Source organism: Mustela putorius, unplaced genomic scaffold (genome assembly GCF_011764305.1).
Source record: "Mustela putorius furo isolate JIRA1106 unplaced genomic scaffold, ASM1176430v1.1 tig00003853_pilon_pilon_pilon, whole genome shotgun sequence".
NCBI classification, from domain to species: Eukaryota; Metazoa; Chordata; class Mammalia; order Carnivora; family Mustelidae; genus Mustela; species Mustela putorius.
In genome coordinates this window covers 74,558,140-74,577,961 of record NW_025422005.1, presented here as the reverse complement: position 1 = coordinate 74,577,961, position 19,822 = coordinate 74,558,140, and the positions used below count along the sequence as shown (strand labels likewise).

Below are 19,822 nucleotides of genomic sequence, written 5' to 3'. Positions count from 1 at the left end.
CAAGTTGAAATCTTCCAACCTGATGGTATATATTAAGTATCTTTTAGTAGCATTATCAATTTCTGCTTTAGTCTGTATTTAGGGACTATTTTAGTAAATACATATACATGGTTAGAAATAATGTATCTTTTTGGTGAACTGAATCTTCTATCATTATGTAGAAACACTACTCTTGGTGATATTTCTTCATGATGGGTCTAAAATTGGTTTTGATATTAAGTAGAACTACCATAGCTTTAATTTGATTTGTTTTCACATTGTGTTTTTTCCCTCATACTTTTACTTTCAACTTTTCTATATACTTATATTTCAGATGTATCTTGCTAATATTATAAAGCTATGTTTTTTAAAAAGTAAGTTACCTTACTTTTAACCAATTTGTTCCATTTATATTTATTGTGATTTATTGATATATTTGAATTTATTTCTACTTTTTTATCTCTTGATTTGAAATTTATATGCACTATATTTTTATGAATATCCTGGACATTTAATGATGTACATTTAACTAAAGTTAATGAATACCTTGACATCTCAAAAATACAACAGAATATTTCAGCTCTGATCTTCCCTGTCTCAACTGTCTTACTACTGCTGTCTGGAATATGACTTAAAACAAACAAGTCATGTGTTCTATTGTGTTGTGTTTATTTTCACTTACCTAAGTGTTTACCATTTTTTCACAAGGCTTTTTGGGTCTTAGATCTATCATTCTTATATCTCTCCTCCTTTTGGAAGTGCTTCCTTTAGAGTGGGACCCTTGAGAGAAACCCTTATTTATCTATTTTTTAAAAAATATTTTATTTATTTATTTGACAGAGATCACAAGCAGGCAGAGAGGCAGGCAGAGAGGAGGAACCAGGCTCCCTGCTGAGCAGAGAGCCTGATGCGGGACTGGATCCCAGGACTCTGAGATCATGACCTGAGCCTAAGGCAGCGGCTTAACCCACTAGGCAATCCAGACGTCCCAACCCTCCTTTATTTTTTAAAGCAAATTTTCATTTGCTCTTAAACTAATTTCACTTTCTACATAACTTCAGGCTAACATTGTGCTTTCCAATGCTCTATAAAGAGAATATTGCACAACTTTCTCTGTTAATATTGATAAGTCAGCTGTTAGTCTTTCCTCTATAGCTAATTTGGTCCTTTCTGTCTGGGTAGTTTCAAGATGTTGTCTTGGCGGTCTACAGTTTCATTACAATGGTTCTATGCATACATTTATTTATATTTATCCATTATGGAGAATATTTTGCTTCCTGGATATTTTTTAATTTCTGGGGAATTTGCAGCCTATTATCTCTGCAAATACTGTCCCTCTTCCGTTCTTTCCTCTTGGGTCTCCACCTCATTTTCTGTATCTCTCAACCATATTTTCATATTTTCCATCTCCTTTTTATTTTATCCATTTGGGACTGATTTTTTAAATATATTGTTCAGTTCTCCAGTTCTCTCTTCAGCTGTCTCATCTACTGTTAACCAACATGGTTTCAAATTTGATCAATTATATTTTTCATTTTTGGATTTTTAAAATGTGAATTTCTTTAAAATTTTACTTGTTTATCCTGGTAATTTTAGGATGTACATAAAATATACATAAATACAGATAAAATGGATATAAATATGGATATAAATATATAAATATAATATGGATAAATATATGGTTATAAATATATAACATGGATAAATATATATAAATATGGATAAAATGTACATAAACATTTTATACATAGCTACTTTCTATTTTGCATCTGAGAATTTGCAATCTGTTGGAGGGGATGTCTAAATTTACTATTTTGTTAGCACTCATTCAAGTTAGTTTGCTGTCTCTCATGTGTTCCATGATCTTTTTTTTTTTTTTTAAGATTTTTATTTATTTGTCAGAGACGGAAAGAGAGAGGACAGGCAGACAGAGAGGCAGACAGAGGCAGAGGGAGAAGCAGGCTCCTGCGGAGCAAGGAGCCCGATGTGGGACTCGATCCCAGGACCCTTGGGATCATGACCTGAGCCGAAGGCAGCTGCTTAACCAACTGAGCCTCCCAGGTGTCCCTGTTCCATGATCTTTAATAGTATATTACTTGATCTTAACTTGTGGAAGTCCCATGCACCCATTCTGGAGAAGCTTTCTTCAGAATGCATTTGATTTTACTGGTAGAAAAAGAGTGACTTGAAAATTAAAACTTGGGCTCCTCTGGAGGATTTTAACACAAAGCATAAATTCTACTGCTACTGCAAGGTTTGTTATCCTCATAATGGTGTTGCTATAGTAATCTATCCTTGGCAAACTCATTTCTTCTGAATGCCTGCATTTCAAAAGCTAGTTCCTTGCCATTCTGGCACTTACCAGCTCTCCAGCTTCCTACTTCTCTGGCCTACTCTGTGGACTCAGCTTCCAATCCCAACCTCTGAGTGCTCATTTCTGTGTTTGAGCACTCCTTAATTCTTAGGTGCAAAAGCCCCAGCTTATTCAGATTTATGCTCAACTGTATCTGTTTTGGGGAAAGGGGTTGCCAGACACCACTCTTACCTTTAATGAGACAAGCAGTACCTCAAATTATGTGTCTTATTGGAGGTGGAAATCACGCAAGATATCTGACACTTAGAAGTTATTTAAAAACTTACCTCTATTTATATATGTATATAGTTATATACACATAAGGCCAGTATCTCAGAGATACATTAGATTTCAAAAGATAGCTAGAAAGCAAATAAGAATTCTAATTAAGATTATGACAATGATACGTGTTCCTTTGGGTTTCTCATACTCACCCTCAGTTGCTTTGGGAAGATCAACAACACCTGTAAAAATTTTGTTAGATTTGAATCTATACTATAATGCAGCTTTCACCTAGTCAACATATAATAACAATTTCCCCTGTGACCTCAGTTTGTGTTATAGGGATTTCATGGATCATTTTATATTTCTAAAATATTCCAACTGTAGTATTTGATTAAGATGACAATAAAATGACTAGCATTCTGTTTTCATTTACCTATTTTCTAAAAGGTCAGGTCCTAAAATAAAGTTAACCTCAAACAAGAGAATGCTACATATATTACTGGTGCTTACATTTTAATGCACACTGTTTTTCATTTATTAAGACTTTGATTTTTTTTTCATCTTTATATCTTCAGTGTGTAGGACACAGAAGGCATCCTATAATATCCAGTGAATAAAAGATACTATTGATATTATAAAAGTAGAATGCAAACTTTTCCCATTACTACGAGTGAAGAGGACAACTCGCTCTGAATCAGATTTTGCCTTAGCAGGACAAAAAGCACTTGCAAGAAAGCTAAGTAAAGTTAGTCTTTGAGATCTTGATTATAGTAGAGCTAATACATATTTTGACCGGCAGGAAGCTTCCAAAGGGAAATAATACTTAAAACCAAAGTTACAAATTATAATCTATTTAAACTTTAATTTGCGCATTTGTGGTAATTTATGACTGCAAAACACTTCTTTCTTAGAATGACATAAAGGCACATTTCATTTGAATGCATAGTGTACCATTCTAAAATATACTAATAATTTCCTTACAAAGTGCTTGAGCAGTCACTTACACATACAGTAATAGCAAAATATATTTACACTCTATAGAGTTTAAAATTTTAAAATCTGACTAAAATATATATATATTTTAAAAACTACAGAAAATATTAGTGCTTTCTTCAGCTTAATTGTGTGATATACCCTGCCCTCTAATTTTTTTAGTGATTGACTTCAATTAAAAAAAAAATTTCTGTACACTGTGTAGTTACAAAATGCTATGTCAGTTTTTAATGCTAAAAGCCTATTTTAGACATTGCTTTCTATGCATATTTGAGAACCAGAAATGGTGAGCAGACTGTACCTCAAAAGTATTTAGTGTTTTTCTCATGTTGTGTTAACACTGTAAATTAAAGCTGGATAAAGCTAAGATCCTCTACTGTCCTTTAACAAAGAAGTTAACTGGCATTTTAAAATAACTTTAAAACATACTGCTCCCTGTTTCTTTAAGATTCTCCCCCAAGGAATCTTGGGTAAGAATTAATTTGGAAGGAAATATGAATTACCTCTGAACAATTTTAATTGTTCTTAGAGTACACAAAAACATGCCAACATACCTAGCAAGGCTGAAATATATATAAACTTTCTATAAATCAATGTGCTTTTATGCTTCTCATAGAATTTAAATTTGAACAATTTTTAAGACATGAGATCACTGTGATTAAATGGTGAATTTAGTATAGTTAGTTAACAATTTGCTATTCCTGAGATATGATGACCCTAATGTGCTTAGCACAGAATCAAAGATGTTATTATTGAACTAAGGAAAAAGAGTAAAGTTGTAGACTAGGAGGAAAAGAGTGCAAAAACTAACAACAACAACAAAAAAACAAAAAACTCCAGGCAAGTGGAAGAGTCACGGCTTCCTATAACAGCATTAAAAAAGCCACAAATGGATCCTCTGTGAAGTTGTAAAAAGTATTTGATCAAATTATTTTTGAGACTTTTGAGGTACAGCTTTAGTGTTATAATAGTTTTTATAAAATATAGACTGTTTTATCAAAAATATTTATACATTCTGTTACAATATATTGCTTTTGCCCTCAGTAACTGCCAATATAAAATCTGGATCCAGTGGCCTAAAATGTACAAATGCAGTTAACGTAAATGCTGGAGTTTGAGGCGTCTGCTTGGCCACCGTACAAAAGTGATGAAGTGGTGAAATTAAATAATAAACCTACAACATAGAATACATTACAACTTACACATATACATGTTCACAGCATGTATACAATGATAATCCCCATGTTTTAACAGATATAGTTCTCTTCTACAGTAGACACAAGAACAAGATAAACTGGGTTGATAAATGTACGATGAATATCAAAAAAGGAGTAATTAGTTCATTGATTTTGGAAGAAGGTATGATTGAACATATCAAGTGTCTAGACTTTGGGAATGCATACAGGTAATACAGTATCTTGGTTCAGGCTAATCAGAAGTCCTCATTCTTAAAATTTTAAGTGAATGCTGATGTTTAGTTGTTCCTGTTTGTTTCAGCATGGTTTAATGAACAAAAAAATTGTTTGGCAGGTAGCTCTGTTGGAAAGCTATGAGGCTCTGTAACATGGTTGGTAAAGATAAGGCAATAAAAATTTTTTTCCTAATAAATATAGAAAATTTACAAAACAAGACATCAATTCATTTTTTTTAAAAAGCCAAAAAATGTGCACTTTTTAAAATATTACAGTTATTTCATTAAAAAAAGAGCATTTGCCTTATTCAAACAGAATTACTATATGTAAATAGTAGTAACATCCCAAGCCCTTTTGTTCTTTTTGTAAAATATAGCTAAGTGCAGTGAAATGATTAATCTTCCTTTCACTTAAGGCATAGCTAGGGACTGTGGAAGAGTGGGGTTCTTTTTTCTTTTCTTTTTAAATAGACTATTGATCCAAAAGTATTCATTTGTGATAGGTATTCATGGCCAATGTTCATTTCACTTAAACTCCATGAAACTGTTTCCAGTGCTCAGATTTACGTTGAAAATACATTAAGAAGCCACTTTCAAGAAGATTTTAGAATAGTCTTTTAAGAAATCTTCATGTGTTTAAACAAAAAACTCAGAAGCTACTGGTGGCACAGAGAGCAAATGAAGGGTTGCTATTGTTAAGAGGTCTTCTTGTGAGTCAGTTTGCTTGGTTTCACAGTATCTAGGAATTTAACACCAATCAGCAATGTAGTCAAAATCTCTGAACATTTCTTGCTCCTCTTCTGAAAGTATCCTTGGTTCTCGAGGTGGAGTCAGAATAGGTGCTTCTGAGGTAAATTCATCATCAAAATTGCTAACATCTTCTCGTCCTCTAATGGTAGGTACAAATGGTGGCTTGACTTTTTTGTCCATGAGAGCACTCCAATCAATTAGCTGGATTACAAAATATAAAATGACTAGTTTAGTTTCCTACACCTAATTGCTAGCTTCACGAAAAATTTTAAACTTTCACACTTACCCGGAAAAATGGGTGCTTTTTTACATCCTCTGCATCTTTCTCACCAGCTCCAAGGCGCCGCTCAGGATTTCTTCTTAATAGCTAACATTAACATAAAGTATAAAAGTTAAAATAAGAGCAGTGACTTCATTGATAAAGGTTCTTATAACCTGCAAAGATTTAGATGTTCTTTTGGTATATGTTTGTCTAAACCATGCAACATCTATGAAGTGACAAACAACTTCTAAAATTCCAATTGAGAAATGTCCTTCAATATAAGTAGTTTATAAACCATTATTTCTTACCCTTCTCATTATTGATATGGCTTCTGTAGATAAGAACCTTGGATACCTTACTTCATCATTTACAATACTGTCAAAAACCTCCTCTTCATCATCACCAGGAAAGGGAGACTAGAAAAAAAATATCTTTGAGTAAGTCAAAAGGAATTTTAATACTGTAAAATCTTATCACCTATCCAAAGTACAACCAAGAACCCAGGCAGTGAGGAAAACCAACAAACCAAACTACCAAAAAATCAAAAAACAAGGACTATAAGAAGCCACAAAAGAGACACAACAGATTAACCAGATGATACACGATATACTCTCACTGCAATCTACTTCAACTTTATTTCCCAGACTGTAATAACACATTTGGTTATATTGCATAATACCATCTTTCGGTTAATTCTGTACCATTTTGTTTTATTCATTTATTCATCTGGCCTGACAGTCAATATTTTGAGTGCCTACTACATGCTGAAAAATATTTAGATTATTAACACATTCCTCAAGAAGCTCAATTTTGTGGAAAGACAGATGGAAATGGGTAAATATGGTAATAAGTGTAACCATAAAAGCACAGAGTTTGTGGGAATATTTCTGATATGGATGTGCTTTGAATTTCAGTCAATAGAAAATTAATTAGCAAAACACAATGAGAGATCCGCAGGTATAATGACTACACTGAGAAGCAGCTGCCAACAAAGTTAAACTCAAAAGCACACATTTCTAGGCATTTTTAATTTAAGCTCTATATACAACCAGTCTTAGGGCATTTCAGTTAGCAGAGTATTAAAACTGTTGTTCATAATGATAGTAATGACCCTAAGTCATAAAAAAGGTAGTTAAATTACATTCAGTTTAACAATCTGATGCACAGGGATGCCTGGGTGGCTCAGTTGGTTAAGCGGCTGCCTTCAGCTCAGGTCATGATTCCAACGTCCTGGGATCGAGTCCCACATCGGGCTCCTTGCTCGGCAGGGAGCCTGCTTCTCTCTCTGTCTCTGCCTGCCACTCTGTCTGCCTGTGCTCGCGCTCTCTCGCTCTGACAAATAAATAAATAAAATCTTAAAAAAAAAAATCTGATGCACAAAGGGATAAACTCAACTATGTTGAAATGTAGCTATGAAATAAGACTTATTACCTCACAATTTGAGATGACTTAGATTTGACTGTTTGACTCCTGTAAAGTTATTAATGAATAAGAGCCAGAGAGAAAGCAGTACTAATGGAAAGAGAGGGATCTTTGACCTGAGGAGTATATAAAAATGAATTTAGAACCCAACTTCCTAAAGCTAAACTGCTAATCTTACTGCTCATATCTAAGGAAATTTCAAACTTTTCAGTTATCAAAACCTCATTTGCTCACTCAAAATAGATAAATAGATAAATGAAATATCTACTAGGTAGGATAATAAAATTTCTTTCTGGGATTGGACAGAAGCAAATGAGAGGAAAATTCTATTTCACAAGAATACTCAATCAGAATTTCAGGTGGTAATACAAAGCATTTTGTTTATTTGATGAGTCAATTTTGAATTTAAAAAAATGTCACTCTATATAAATTCCTGAATAGTGAAGATATACCCACATATTCATTAAGATGTTAAAATTCCCTGTTTCTGCAAATAGATTATAAGCTAACAGAACTAACAGAATGCTAACAAATGTGTCTTAAGCAGATATAAAAAGAATTCAATGGCTTTTTCAGATGTCAAGAGTCCAACTCTAGTATCTAAGTTTACTTAAAACTTCTCTTGATACTTTCATTCTCATTTGGCACTGGGAAAGAGACCTAGTTTATTCCTGGAGTCTTTCCAGTCCTCAAAACCCATACAAACACACATACAAATCTCAAAAACAAATTTGAAAATGCATGATACACCCAGTGAGTTTTCAATTATTTGTAACAACAGAGAAATCAGACATAAACTTTAGCCAAACCTCACTTTTATCACAGTTAAAAGTTAATGCTAAAATTTTACTAAAGCTATAAAAGTATAAAGCATATCAGTAAGTTTTAAGATTAGTTCTTTTCCCAACTATCCTCTTACAAAGATGCTAAAGAAAAAGGATACTGCAATAAAAAAACGGTGAAAGAACAGCTGGATCCTTTGTCTTTTATATCCTAGTAATTAGAAGGTTAATCAATTAGAAGCTCTTTTAAAAAATACAGAAGAGCTTCCTCAAAGTCCAGTCACTTTAGGATAGGAGGAGGTAGAATCGACTGGCTCTTAATTCTGTAGTTATTTTATAATAAATTCACATTTTTTGCCTGTCAGCTCTAATTTGGAGAATAAATTTTAAGCTAGCATCTAGTTTTCGGTAACTCAATTAAATCTCATCCATAAATAAATACACCACATTTGAAAAAAAAAGCAGCAAAAATGTTTCTTAAGAAGGAAAAAAAAGGGGGGGGGCGCCTGGGTGGCTCAGTGGGTTAAAGCCTCTGCCTTCAGCTCAGGTCATGATCCCAGGGTCCTGAGATCCGGCCCAGCATTGGGCTCCCTGCTCAGCAGGGAGCCTGCATCCCCCCGTCTCTCTGCTGTCTGTCAAATAAATAAATAAAATCTTAAAAAAAAAAAAAAAGTTGGGGGGGAGATCATGTATGCCAGAGCTTATAGAAACAACTATTATGAGTGCTTCTGGGATTCTTTGAAAGCAAAGATCACTGTGGATTAGGGATAAAATATATCTTTCCATCCTAAAATGCTGTAATACAGCTTTTCAAGATAGAGGTAAAATTTTCAGATCTGGATCACTGGTCTTAAGAACAGAAGTAAGTTTGAGTGGATTCCATACCCTGAAGTAGCAATACATAATGGTTTAGAGAGGTTGTGAAGCCAGAGAGCCAGAGTTAAAAAATCCCAGCTGTACCACATGAGAGCTCTGTGACTTTAAGCACTTTAACTTCTTTGGGTCTCCATTTATACCTTAAAATGGGCATAAGACTAGTACTGAGCTCATTAAAGGCTGATGAAAAATTAAATCAGCTAACATTTATGAAGCAAATAATACAGTGCCAAGCACATGGTAAACATTTTAATCAGCCATTTCTTCTCCTCCTTTTCTAAGTATCCACTCCAATTTGACATACCAAAGGGGTTGTCTTTTAGATAGACAAATCCTTTGTTTGGGACAAGTATCATTAAATGGTAATACACAGGAAAACTAGAAATTTCTGACATTCAATAATTTGGTCAATCATTTATTCAGCTACTAATTTATTCACACCTACACTGTACAAAGAAGATTGCTGGTGCTGGGAAAACTGCAAAGCAATGAACCAAGATTTTTTTTTGCATCCCAAGTTCATCAAGCCCCTCTAAGCAGTTTTCAATTACTTGTCTAAATATCTACCCTTTCCTAATTCTACTTTATCATTTCCAACAATTTGTAACAAAATAGATTAGCTAGTTATCGTTACTTTATTAGCTATAACTCATCATTTTCCAAGTAGTAACAATTTCTGTGTAAAATGAAGCTATCCCCAGAAATTACTTTTTTCAGGGAGAGTGAGCAAGTGCATGCACACATGAGTGGGGAGGGCGGAGGGAAAGGGGAAATATCTTAAGCCGAATCCACATTGTGTGTGGAGCTCAATGAGGAACTCAATCAATCTCATGACCTAAGCCAAAACCAAGAGTCATTCACTTAACCAACTGAGACACCCAGGTGCACTCCTGAAATTTAAGTTAATCTAAAGAAAACAGGAGGGGAAAAATATTAATCTTTTAATTCTACAATACCTTTTTTGAAGGTAGTATTTATTTTGACCAATGTATAGCTAACTTTTTGTTACAGGTACAGAGTATAAGATAGAATTATTATTATATCTTATAATATTGATATTATTATATCAGGCAATTATTAGTATTTTATAAATATGTATAAAACTTAAGTTCCACTTATTCAGAAGACATATTATTTATAAATGACATCTTTTGTTCTTTCAATCATCTTTCCTCTTTTGTCTCTCATCTATTTTATACTGCTTACCTCACCAACGAGCATTTCATATATAAGAACACCAAGTCCCCACCAATCTACAGCCCTTGTATAGGATGTTTCTGTTAATACTTCTGGGGCAAGAAATTCAGGAGTGCCACAAAATGTGCTTGTTCTATCTCCATATCCCATTCCTGAAAAGGTAAAATTTAAGTATTTGTTAGCAAAGAAAAAACCTAGATGATAGATAAAACAAAGGATGAATCCTTAGGAAGCAAAATTAAAGTTCCACATTTGTGTATGGTGAGCAAACTTAAGATATCCCAGACTTCAAAATAAAATGTTAAAGACTGGTGTAGAGAAAACTGTGCAATAGCAACTCTACTATTTAATTAATGGGTAAAAAATAAAATTTATATTTCATTTTATTTATTTATTTTCTCTTTCTTATCATTACAAGTGATGTTAAGAAGCTACAACAAAAAAACTGATTCTGAGCTTCAATTTCTATTATAAAAATAACAATTAGTATAGAAAATACCAAAAAGCAAACCCTTAGATAATCCAGAGTTAGCCACCAAAACAATTTTGAAAAAGAAAAATGAAACTGGAGGTATCACAATTCTAGATTTTAAGTTATACTACAAACCTAGAGTAATCAGAACATTATGGTACTGGCACAAAAAGAGACACATAGATCTATGAAATAGGACAGAAATCCCCAGAAACAAACCCACAATTATGTGGTCAATTAATCTTCAACAAAAGAGGCAAGAATATGCAATGGGAAAAAGAAAGTCTTTTCAACAAATGGTACTGGGAAAACTAGGCAGCTACATGCAAAAGAATGACACTGGACATACAAAAAGACTCAAAATGGATTAAAGACCTCAATGTTGATATCTGAAACCATAACAATCATACAAGTGAACATAGGCAGTAACTTCTCTGACACTGGTCATGGCAATATTTTTCTACATTGGTCTCCTGAGACAAGGAAAATAAAAACAAAAGTAAACTACTGGGACTACACTAAAATAAAAACTTCAACACAGTGAAGGAAACAATCAACCAAACTAAAAGACAACCTACTGGATGGGAGAAAATATCTGCAAATGACATATCCGAAAAAGCATTAGCATCCAAAATATATAAAGAACTAATATAACTCAACACCACCAAAAACAAATAATCCAATTAAAAAATGGGCAGAAGACATGAATAGACATTTCTCCAAAGAAGACATATGGATGACCATCAGACACATGAAAAGATGTTCAATATCATTCATAATCAGGAAAATGCAAATCAAAACCACAATGAGATATATCACCTCATACTGTCCAAATGGTTAAAATAAAAAACACAAGAAACAGGTATTGGAGAGGATGTGGAGAGAAAGGAACCCTCGTGCACTGTTGGTAGGAATGCAAACTGGTGTAGCCACTGTGGAAAACAGTATGGAGTTCCTCAGAAATTTAAAAATAGAACTACCTTATGATCCAGTAATCACACTACTGGGTATTTACCCAAAGAATACAAAACCACTTAGCACTTAACACTCAAACAATCTGAAAGGATATAGGCACCCTTATGTTTATTTACAATAGCCAAAATATGGAAGTAGCCCAAGTGCCTATTGATAGATAAGTGAATAAAGAAGATGTGGTATCTATATCTATATACACAATTGTGAATATTATTCAGGTATAAAAAGGAATGAAATCTTGCCATTTGCAACAACACAGATGGAGTTAGAGAGTATAATGCTAAGTGAAATAAGTCAAAGAAAGATAAATACTATATGGTTTCATGCATATGTAATTTAGGAAACAAAGCAAACAAATAAAGGAAAAAAAGAAGACAAATTAAGAAACAGACTTAACTATAGACAACTAATGGTTACCAGAGGGGAGGTGGTTGGGGGGATGGTAAAATAGGAATGGGGATTACAGAGTACACTTATCATGATGAACACTGAGTGATGTACAGAATGGCTGACTCACTATATTGTACATCTGAAACAAATGTAACATTGTGTATTAATTATACTGAAATTAAATAAAAAAAACTGGTAAAATAGGGGTTCCTGGGTGGCTCAGTGGGTTAAGCCTCTGCCTTGGACTCAGGTCATGATTTCAGGGTCCGGACTGAGCCCTGCATCAGGCTCTCTACTCAGCTGGGAGTCTGCTTCCCCCCTTCTTCTCTGCCTGCCTCTCTGCCTACTTGTGATCTCTGTCTGTCAAATAAATAAAATCTTTAAAAAAAACCCTAGTAAGATTAAAAAATTAACTAAATGGGGGCGCCTGGGTGGCTTAGTGTGGTAAGCCACTGCCTTCGGCTCAGGTCATGATCTCAGGGTCCTGGGATCGAGTCCCACCTCAGGCTTTCTGCTCAGCAGGGAGCCTGCTTCCCTTCCTCTCTCTCTGCCTGCCTCTCTGCCTACTTGCAATCTCTCTCTGTCGAATAAATACATAAAATCTTAAAAAAAAAATTAAATGTGTCATAAAATGAGATATGGTATTAATCTTTTAGTTAACTAGTCCTCAAATTTATGTTCCTCATAATTTATTTTATAATAATTCAGAATATATTAATCAAATATACATTGTACATATTGAAAATAAGGTCTCAATATATTCTGAAGTGTTAAAAGCTCCTTATAAAGCATATTATGAAAGAATCTGGAAGAAAAATTCTCAATTCTAAATTTTAAAAGGTATAATAACTGAAAATTTCAAATGAATTTTTGAGTCTACAGATAAACACATGAAAAGTATAATTAAATGCATTAGTACATAAGGGTGGAGAAATTTTTTGTTTTTGGAAAATTTTGTTAACATTGTCACACCGTTTTTTTTTTCAATAAAATATTATTTTTTAAAAAGTTGATATAGGATCTGCTAAGGTCTACAAAAGCCTTTTAAATGACTTGGCCAAGATTAGGAAAACCTTAGTTTAGGAAGATAGAAATAGAACTAATGTTTCTTGATCTTTATTCTATGCTTTGATCACAACTAGTGTATAATACAAATGCCATACTTTCGGGATAAAACTATTCTAATTTTTTGCTTACTTTTGTTTATAATAGTGGTATTATAAAATCTGTGATATTTTAATGTAATATATGTGTCAATTACAGTAATTTACTTATCATATCTAATTCATTCTGATAAATTGTCTTGTCCTGGTATTTTTAAAGAAAGGTGAAAGTACCCGAATTAGCTAGGGCTTCAAATTGGCAAAACTCCAAGGAGTTAAAGGCTCTAGAGTCATAAAAATCTGGGTTTAAACTCTTGCTTTGCCACTTGTTAGCTTTGAGAAGTTTAGAAAAGTTGTCTAATCTCAAAGGCTAGTTTCCTCATCTATATGTGGAGTTAATACTACTACCTACCTTCACAAGACTGTTAAAAATTAAAGGAGATCATGCCCATGAAGCATTTGGTAAAGTACTTGGCATATTGTAAATGCTCAAAAATTGTTAGCTATTATTATTATAATATATTACATATTTTTATGATAATGAAGAAAAAACATGTTTCATAAGTCTGGTTATTCGATATGTATTTTCTGTGTACCTGTTAAGTTCTAGGCATCCATGCCAAATGGTACAAACATAAAAATGAAAGATACAGTCCTTGTCTTTAAGGAGCTTACAGGACACTGGAAGAAAGCAGATATATATAGGTTTTTATTTTATTTTTTTAAAGAGAAAGAGAGGGAGAGAGAGGGTGAGGGTACAGGGGAGGGGCAGCAGGAGAGGGATAAAGAGAATCTTAAGCAGGCTCCATGCTCAGTGCAGAGCCCAACATGAGGCTCAATCTCACAACCCTGAGATCATGACCTGAGCCAAAATCAATAGTTGGAGACGCTTAACCAACTGAGCCACCCAGGCGCTCCATATATTGATAATTTTATAAGGATACAGTATGAGTAAGATATTAGGGAAATACTGACAAAGAACTCCTAAAGTTGACTTGGGAGGTGGGATAAGAGGAGAAAAACCTCAGGTAACTTTTCTGGGGAAGCAACACCTGAGTTGATTTTGAGGGGTGAGCAAATCTTACTTAGCAAGAGAGCTAGGATGGATGATACTGGTGAGAGACAAAGACTGTCAACAGTTCACTGTTGCTGGAGCAGAGGGCACTAGACAGAGAGCAGCAAGACAGCTGGGTGGGGACCAGAAAGTGCACTGTATACCATGAAGGGTTTTTAGCAGGGGTGTGTCATGGTCAGATTTGAATTTAATGGGCACTTTTAGCATTTTGGCACCTATATGGCAGGTGGATTTGAAGGAGAATAAAAAAAATCTAGATAGAGTAAAGGTGAAGAGGCTATTAATTTTGTCAAAACTAGATGACAGGTAGCAGTAGTAGAGGGGAAATGAAAAATTTAAGACATATTAAGAAGGTAGATGTCAGCACAATTTAGACATTAACTTGATATGGAGAAGTGAAGAGAACAGAGTCCAGGATAATAACACATTTTCAAGTTCGGAGGCTGAGAAGATTGTGGCAAAATCAACTACAAACTAGACTATTTGAAGAAAAGAAACTATTTTTGTTTGTATAGTGTTGGAGATATCTATTGACTATTTAAGCAAAGCTGTCAAGTAGATAGTTAATATTTATGTTAGGAAAGGAATAATAGATCTGGGAATCATTAGCATATTGCTTGCGGTTAGAAACTAGCAGTGAAGAGCAATGAGCTAAGGACAAATTCTGAGGAACAAAAGCATTTAAAACAACAGTGTTCAATACAGGGAAGTCCAATAAGAGAAAAAAAAATATTATCAAATTCAGATTGAGAGGTTGGGGGGTAACTGATGGAGTTCACTCATTTACTCGTCCAACCACTTATATTAATCGGATGTTCACAGAATACTTAAGATGTGTCAAGCATTATATTATACATGTGCTATGGAAACAAAGCTGAATAAGAAATAAGAAGCTATCCAGTATAGAAGGGGGGCAGAGACAATGTTCATTACAATGCAATGTACTAAATGTCAAGATGAGAATACCTATTTACTATACGTTAGGCACTGTGCCGCATATCTCCAATTCTCAAAATACTCTTGAAGAAGAAAAATTACAGACTCTATGAGGTTTGAAGAAACTCATCCCAAAACACAGCAAATAAGTGGCAAAGACAGGATTCAAATCTAGGGCTGTCTGGTTGCCTACACCTACAGTCTTTACACTTTTGCCACATTGGATTCACATTTCCCATTTATTTATTTGCTTTTGAATATATAGAAAGGATTCTGATATATATGCATTTTTTTCTTCTTATTTAATAATATTGTAAGTTTTAAGATGCTGGAGAGAAGTTATTAGGCCTATGTAATGTACTCTGTACAGTCCCAGCAGAATAAAAAATTTGGTGCTTAACCAATGTTTTCTCAGAGTAGTGACAGAATTATTAATTATACAAAGAGGATCTTAGGTTTTATGACCTTAGGTTTAATGATTCATATCAACAGAATTTTAATAATGTGATAATAATAATGCTATGAACAGTCCATAACATCTTAATAAAGAATAAATTAAAGTTAGAAATATATTTTACTCTCCATAGACAAATTTGAAAACTACCAAGTACAAAGGAATAGTAATCTATTAGAAAAGGAACTTTAAAATATCCAATTACCTTCTTTGCAAAGACCAAAATCAGCAATTTTCACAAAGCCCTCTGTATCTAGCAATAAGTTATCCAATTTCAAATCTCTGTTCAGGATTAAAAAAAAAAAATGCAAAATGAAAAAAATCAATAAAATCAGTAGATAACGTAGAACAAAAATCATTTCAATAGGAGCTGTACTTTACTAAAAATGAGTTTTTCAAGTTATGATTTGAGATTTTAATATTATATAACAAATGTTCACTCTTCTTCCTTTTGGCAACTTTATTTCTCTACATAATCTAATTTCTGAATAATTTTTGCCCTGTTATATAGAGAAGAATGTATTTTAAAATGGAATGTTTTATCTACTCAAATATGTATTTTAAAACATGGAAGGAATTCAAGTATTTTTAACTCTGGTCCTATTAATTTGTTATTTGTGATAAATCTGACTTGGAATAAGTTTAAAGTTTGTCTACACACCACTCATAAGAAAAGACTATCAAGCTCACGTATAAATAAAGTATCAAGACTGCAGGTTTAACCTTCTAAGAGAATAATGCAAAATAAAGAGAAAGCTATCTATCCATACTAACTGATTAAAAATTAGTTAAAAATATTTTATCCTTTGAGTAAAATCAGACCAGGAGAAAACCCTTACCTTGGAAATACTGTTTTAAGTATGAATAAATTGATGTTTTTAGTCTCCTGGTTCTTACTGGCCTTCCTGAATTTGTCTAATCTAAAAGCAATGCTATTCAAAGTAGTCCACTGCTTGGCTGCTGGGCTATTAACTATTTGTTACTGGTCTGCAACGTGGTAAGGTGCTTAGACTAGTACATAAATCAGCTCTGTCACCAAGTACAGTATTTAGCTGACACCAACACTTAAGCAGGGTGACGTTTTATACTCTGGCACAAGCTACTTATTTTATCATGGACAAATTTTGGGAAGTATTGGTCTGTCAAAGTTTTCAGAAGTGGATCAGCTGAACATAAAATATTCACCAGAATGAATACTGTTGGTGATTTTTGTTATCATAGGCTGACATATAATTTGACTATTTTAGTTAGGTAACAGGCAGAAGGAAACAAAAGTTTCATCATATAATTACTGCATTAACTATTTCTTTTAGAAGTGGAGCTTAACATTTTTAGAGGTCACTTTTCATTTGAACAAGAAAATTAAAAAGCTGGTTAAACACAAATATCTTTCTTAATTATTTTTAATTCAAATTTACACCAAAAAGTAAGCCGTTACAAGGATCAAAACTTTACTCACCTATAAACAATTTTGTGTTCATGTAAATACTGCAATCCAAGAACTACACATGCAGCATAAAATCTGAAGAAATAAATCAAAAGAAGTTTAATAAATTCTAATGCTCTTGAATCCCAGTTTAGACTTTTATGCTTCAAAGCAGAATTCTGTAGTTAACTAATTTCACAAATATTTATTTAGTCCTTACTGTGTACCAGACACAGTAAGACATGTGCTAAATAATGTGTAAAATTAAAAAGAAAAATACAATCTCTATAATGGAAGCCATTAACTTTGCCTGGGGGTAGTGTCACTAAAGTCTAGAGTAGACATTTCATCTGGATAAATTACAATTTTCCTTAAGGGCAGAAGGACTGTGTGAAAAGTAGAATTCTCATGAGGGAAATACAGGGCATTCATTCCCTAAGAGGGAAAGCAATAGAGGTGTAAAAGGTGTAAGTCTGACAACTATTAACAAGTATTTGTGGCTGAACTAAGAATGGGGAAGAAGTGGGAGACAAGCTGAAAAGATAGCCTAGGGTCAAGTTGTGAAGGACTCTGAATATCATATTATGGATACTGAAATTTCTTTTTTTTAGCAATAGAGAAGCACACCATTTAAATCAGAGCAGAATGATCACATTTCTGTGAGAAAGATTTTTAGGGAGAGTAGTATGAAAACTGGAGTACAAGTAGGTAGGTATCTAGAGGGAAACCAAAGACAAGGTTGTTTCAGTATGGTAGCAGACGGAAGACACTAAGAACCTCCCATGTAGTGGTAACAGAGAGTAGGAGATGGATTCAAGAGAAACTTTAAAATTAGTATGACAAGAATTGGTGTCTCCCTAGCAACAGAGGATGCAGGAGGGGGAAAGCTTAAGATTCTCAAGCTTTCCTTCTTTGTGTAAAGAATGATAGGTAAAGAGAGAAGTAGCCAAGGTTTTGTGGGGGAAATGAGGTTAGCTTTAGACATGTTGAATTTGAATTGCCTTGGGGCAGGTGAAGAAATTGGAAAAGTGGGTTTGGAGATTAGGAAAACTTGAGCTCAGCCAGAAACATTAACTCTTGAGGAACAGGGTCATGTTTGTCTCTTGCACTGTTTATCGTAAGTGTTTAGCACAATGCCTGACACATAGCAGGCTTACTGAATGAAAAGTTAGGTAACAAACGAATCAATTTTAAAAAGCAGATCTATCTTCAGTGTAGAATAGCTTATAAGGAAAAACGCAGGAGAATCAGCTCTTAATTATGCAAGTGATACATAAACATTTTCTCTGTAAGTACATGTACTATCCCTGGGTCTCAAAGCATAATATTTAAGCCATCCATCCATCCATCTCACCCCAATGCCACTATCATCTATAGTGATAACTACTCTTGTTAATTTGGTGCATGTTTTTCAAACTTTCAGAATACACTTAGAGGCAAAAAAAACAAAACAAAAACGAACTTATATGCACATGTTGGTAAATTAGCTACATGTTGTATTTACTTATTTTTACAAAATAAATGGGGCCATAATTTGGAAGAATTAAAAAATGCAAATATTTAGAAATATTTAATTATACATTAGATCTTATATAATAATTTGCTGAAAGTTTAAAGAATTTAGCTGAAGTCTATTAAACAGATGTGATTCTAAACTTGCTTAAGGTAGTTAATTTTATACATAAGTTTTTAGGAAACCTATTTTGGTAACAAAACATAATAATTATAAAAATATCTTGATTTGGGGCGCCTGGGTGGCTCAGTGGGTTAAAGCCTCTGCCTTTGGCTCAGGTCATGATCTCGGGGTCCTGGGATTGAGCCCTGCAACAGGCTCTCTGCTCAGCAGGGACCCTGCTTCTTCCTCCTCCTCTCTCTCTCTGCCTGCATCTCTGCCTACTTGTGATCTCTCTTTGTCAAATAAATAAATAAAATCTTAAAAAAAAAAATCTCGATTTCTCCTTTCGTTTTTTATAAACAAATTACCCTAATGATATTCAACAAATAGTATATATTGTTTAAAATATATATTTTACTGAAGCTTACTAAACTATGTGTTAGGTACTACATTGGATATTTTTTACTTTTAACATTAAATATTAATTTAATATTTAATCTTCAAATCAGCCTTTAAATCTTTTACAGAAACAGAAAATGAAGCTCTCAGAGAGAGTAACTAATTAGTCTAATGGTGCAAAGCTAGGAAACAAATTATTTTTGATACCACCATCTTGGTCAGTAACAAGTCACTAATCACCTAGTATGTACCAACCATACTTCTAGGTGTTTCACTAATAGAATAGACACTATTCTCCCTTTTAGTGAGGGGAGACAGGCAATAAAAGCATAAAAAATAAAGAGATGGTTTCAGGTAGAAATAAAGTGCTATGGAGATAATAAAACAGAAAATAGAGTAAGACTGATCTGATTTGGGCATTAGTGATACAGTGGTATTTTAGATAGGGTACTCAGGAAAAGATTTTGAAGAAATAACATTTGAGGTAAGATCTGATCTAATCTAATGGGATCTTATCAGAGGGAGGTACTTCAGATTTGAGGTACTGCAATGCAGCATTTTATTTTTGTATTTCACTGGGCTCAACAATTTCATTTGTATATGCCTTGTATTCTCAGCAAAAACAGAAGTTCCTTAAGGCAGAACTGGATTTTAAATTTCCTTAAAAGAGGGCAGAGCATAGTAAAACAAAAACAAATGAACTCCCATGTGCAGTTAGCACACGCTA

The 19,822-nt window shown here is 33.6% G+C and overlaps 1 protein-coding gene across 2 annotated transcripts in view; it reads right to left on the bottom strand.

The window, feature by feature from the left end:
* Positions 1 to 3,392: 3,392 nt before the first annotated feature.
* The window catches only part of PKN2 (protein kinase N2), a 130,625-nt gene continuing 114,195 nt past the window's right edge, over positions 3,393 to 19,822 (bottom strand). For both annotated transcript variants that reach the window (XM_013056193.2, XM_004752649.2), the window contains 6 exons: positions 17,115 to 17,177; positions 15,861 to 15,937; positions 10,260 to 10,402; positions 6,282 to 6,389; positions 5,998 to 6,078; positions 3,393 to 5,912 (listed from right to left, as the gene is read on the bottom strand). In XM_013056193.2, the coding sequence (XP_012911647.1) occupies positions 5,709 to 5,912; positions 5,998 to 6,078; positions 6,282 to 6,389; positions 10,260 to 10,402; positions 15,861 to 15,937; positions 17,115 to 17,177 (676 nt within the window). In that variant the 3' untranslated portion in view covers positions 3,393 to 5,708. The remainder of the gene's footprint in view (positions 5,913 to 5,997; positions 6,079 to 6,281; positions 6,390 to 10,259; positions 10,403 to 15,860; positions 15,938 to 17,114; positions 17,178 to 19,822) is intronic.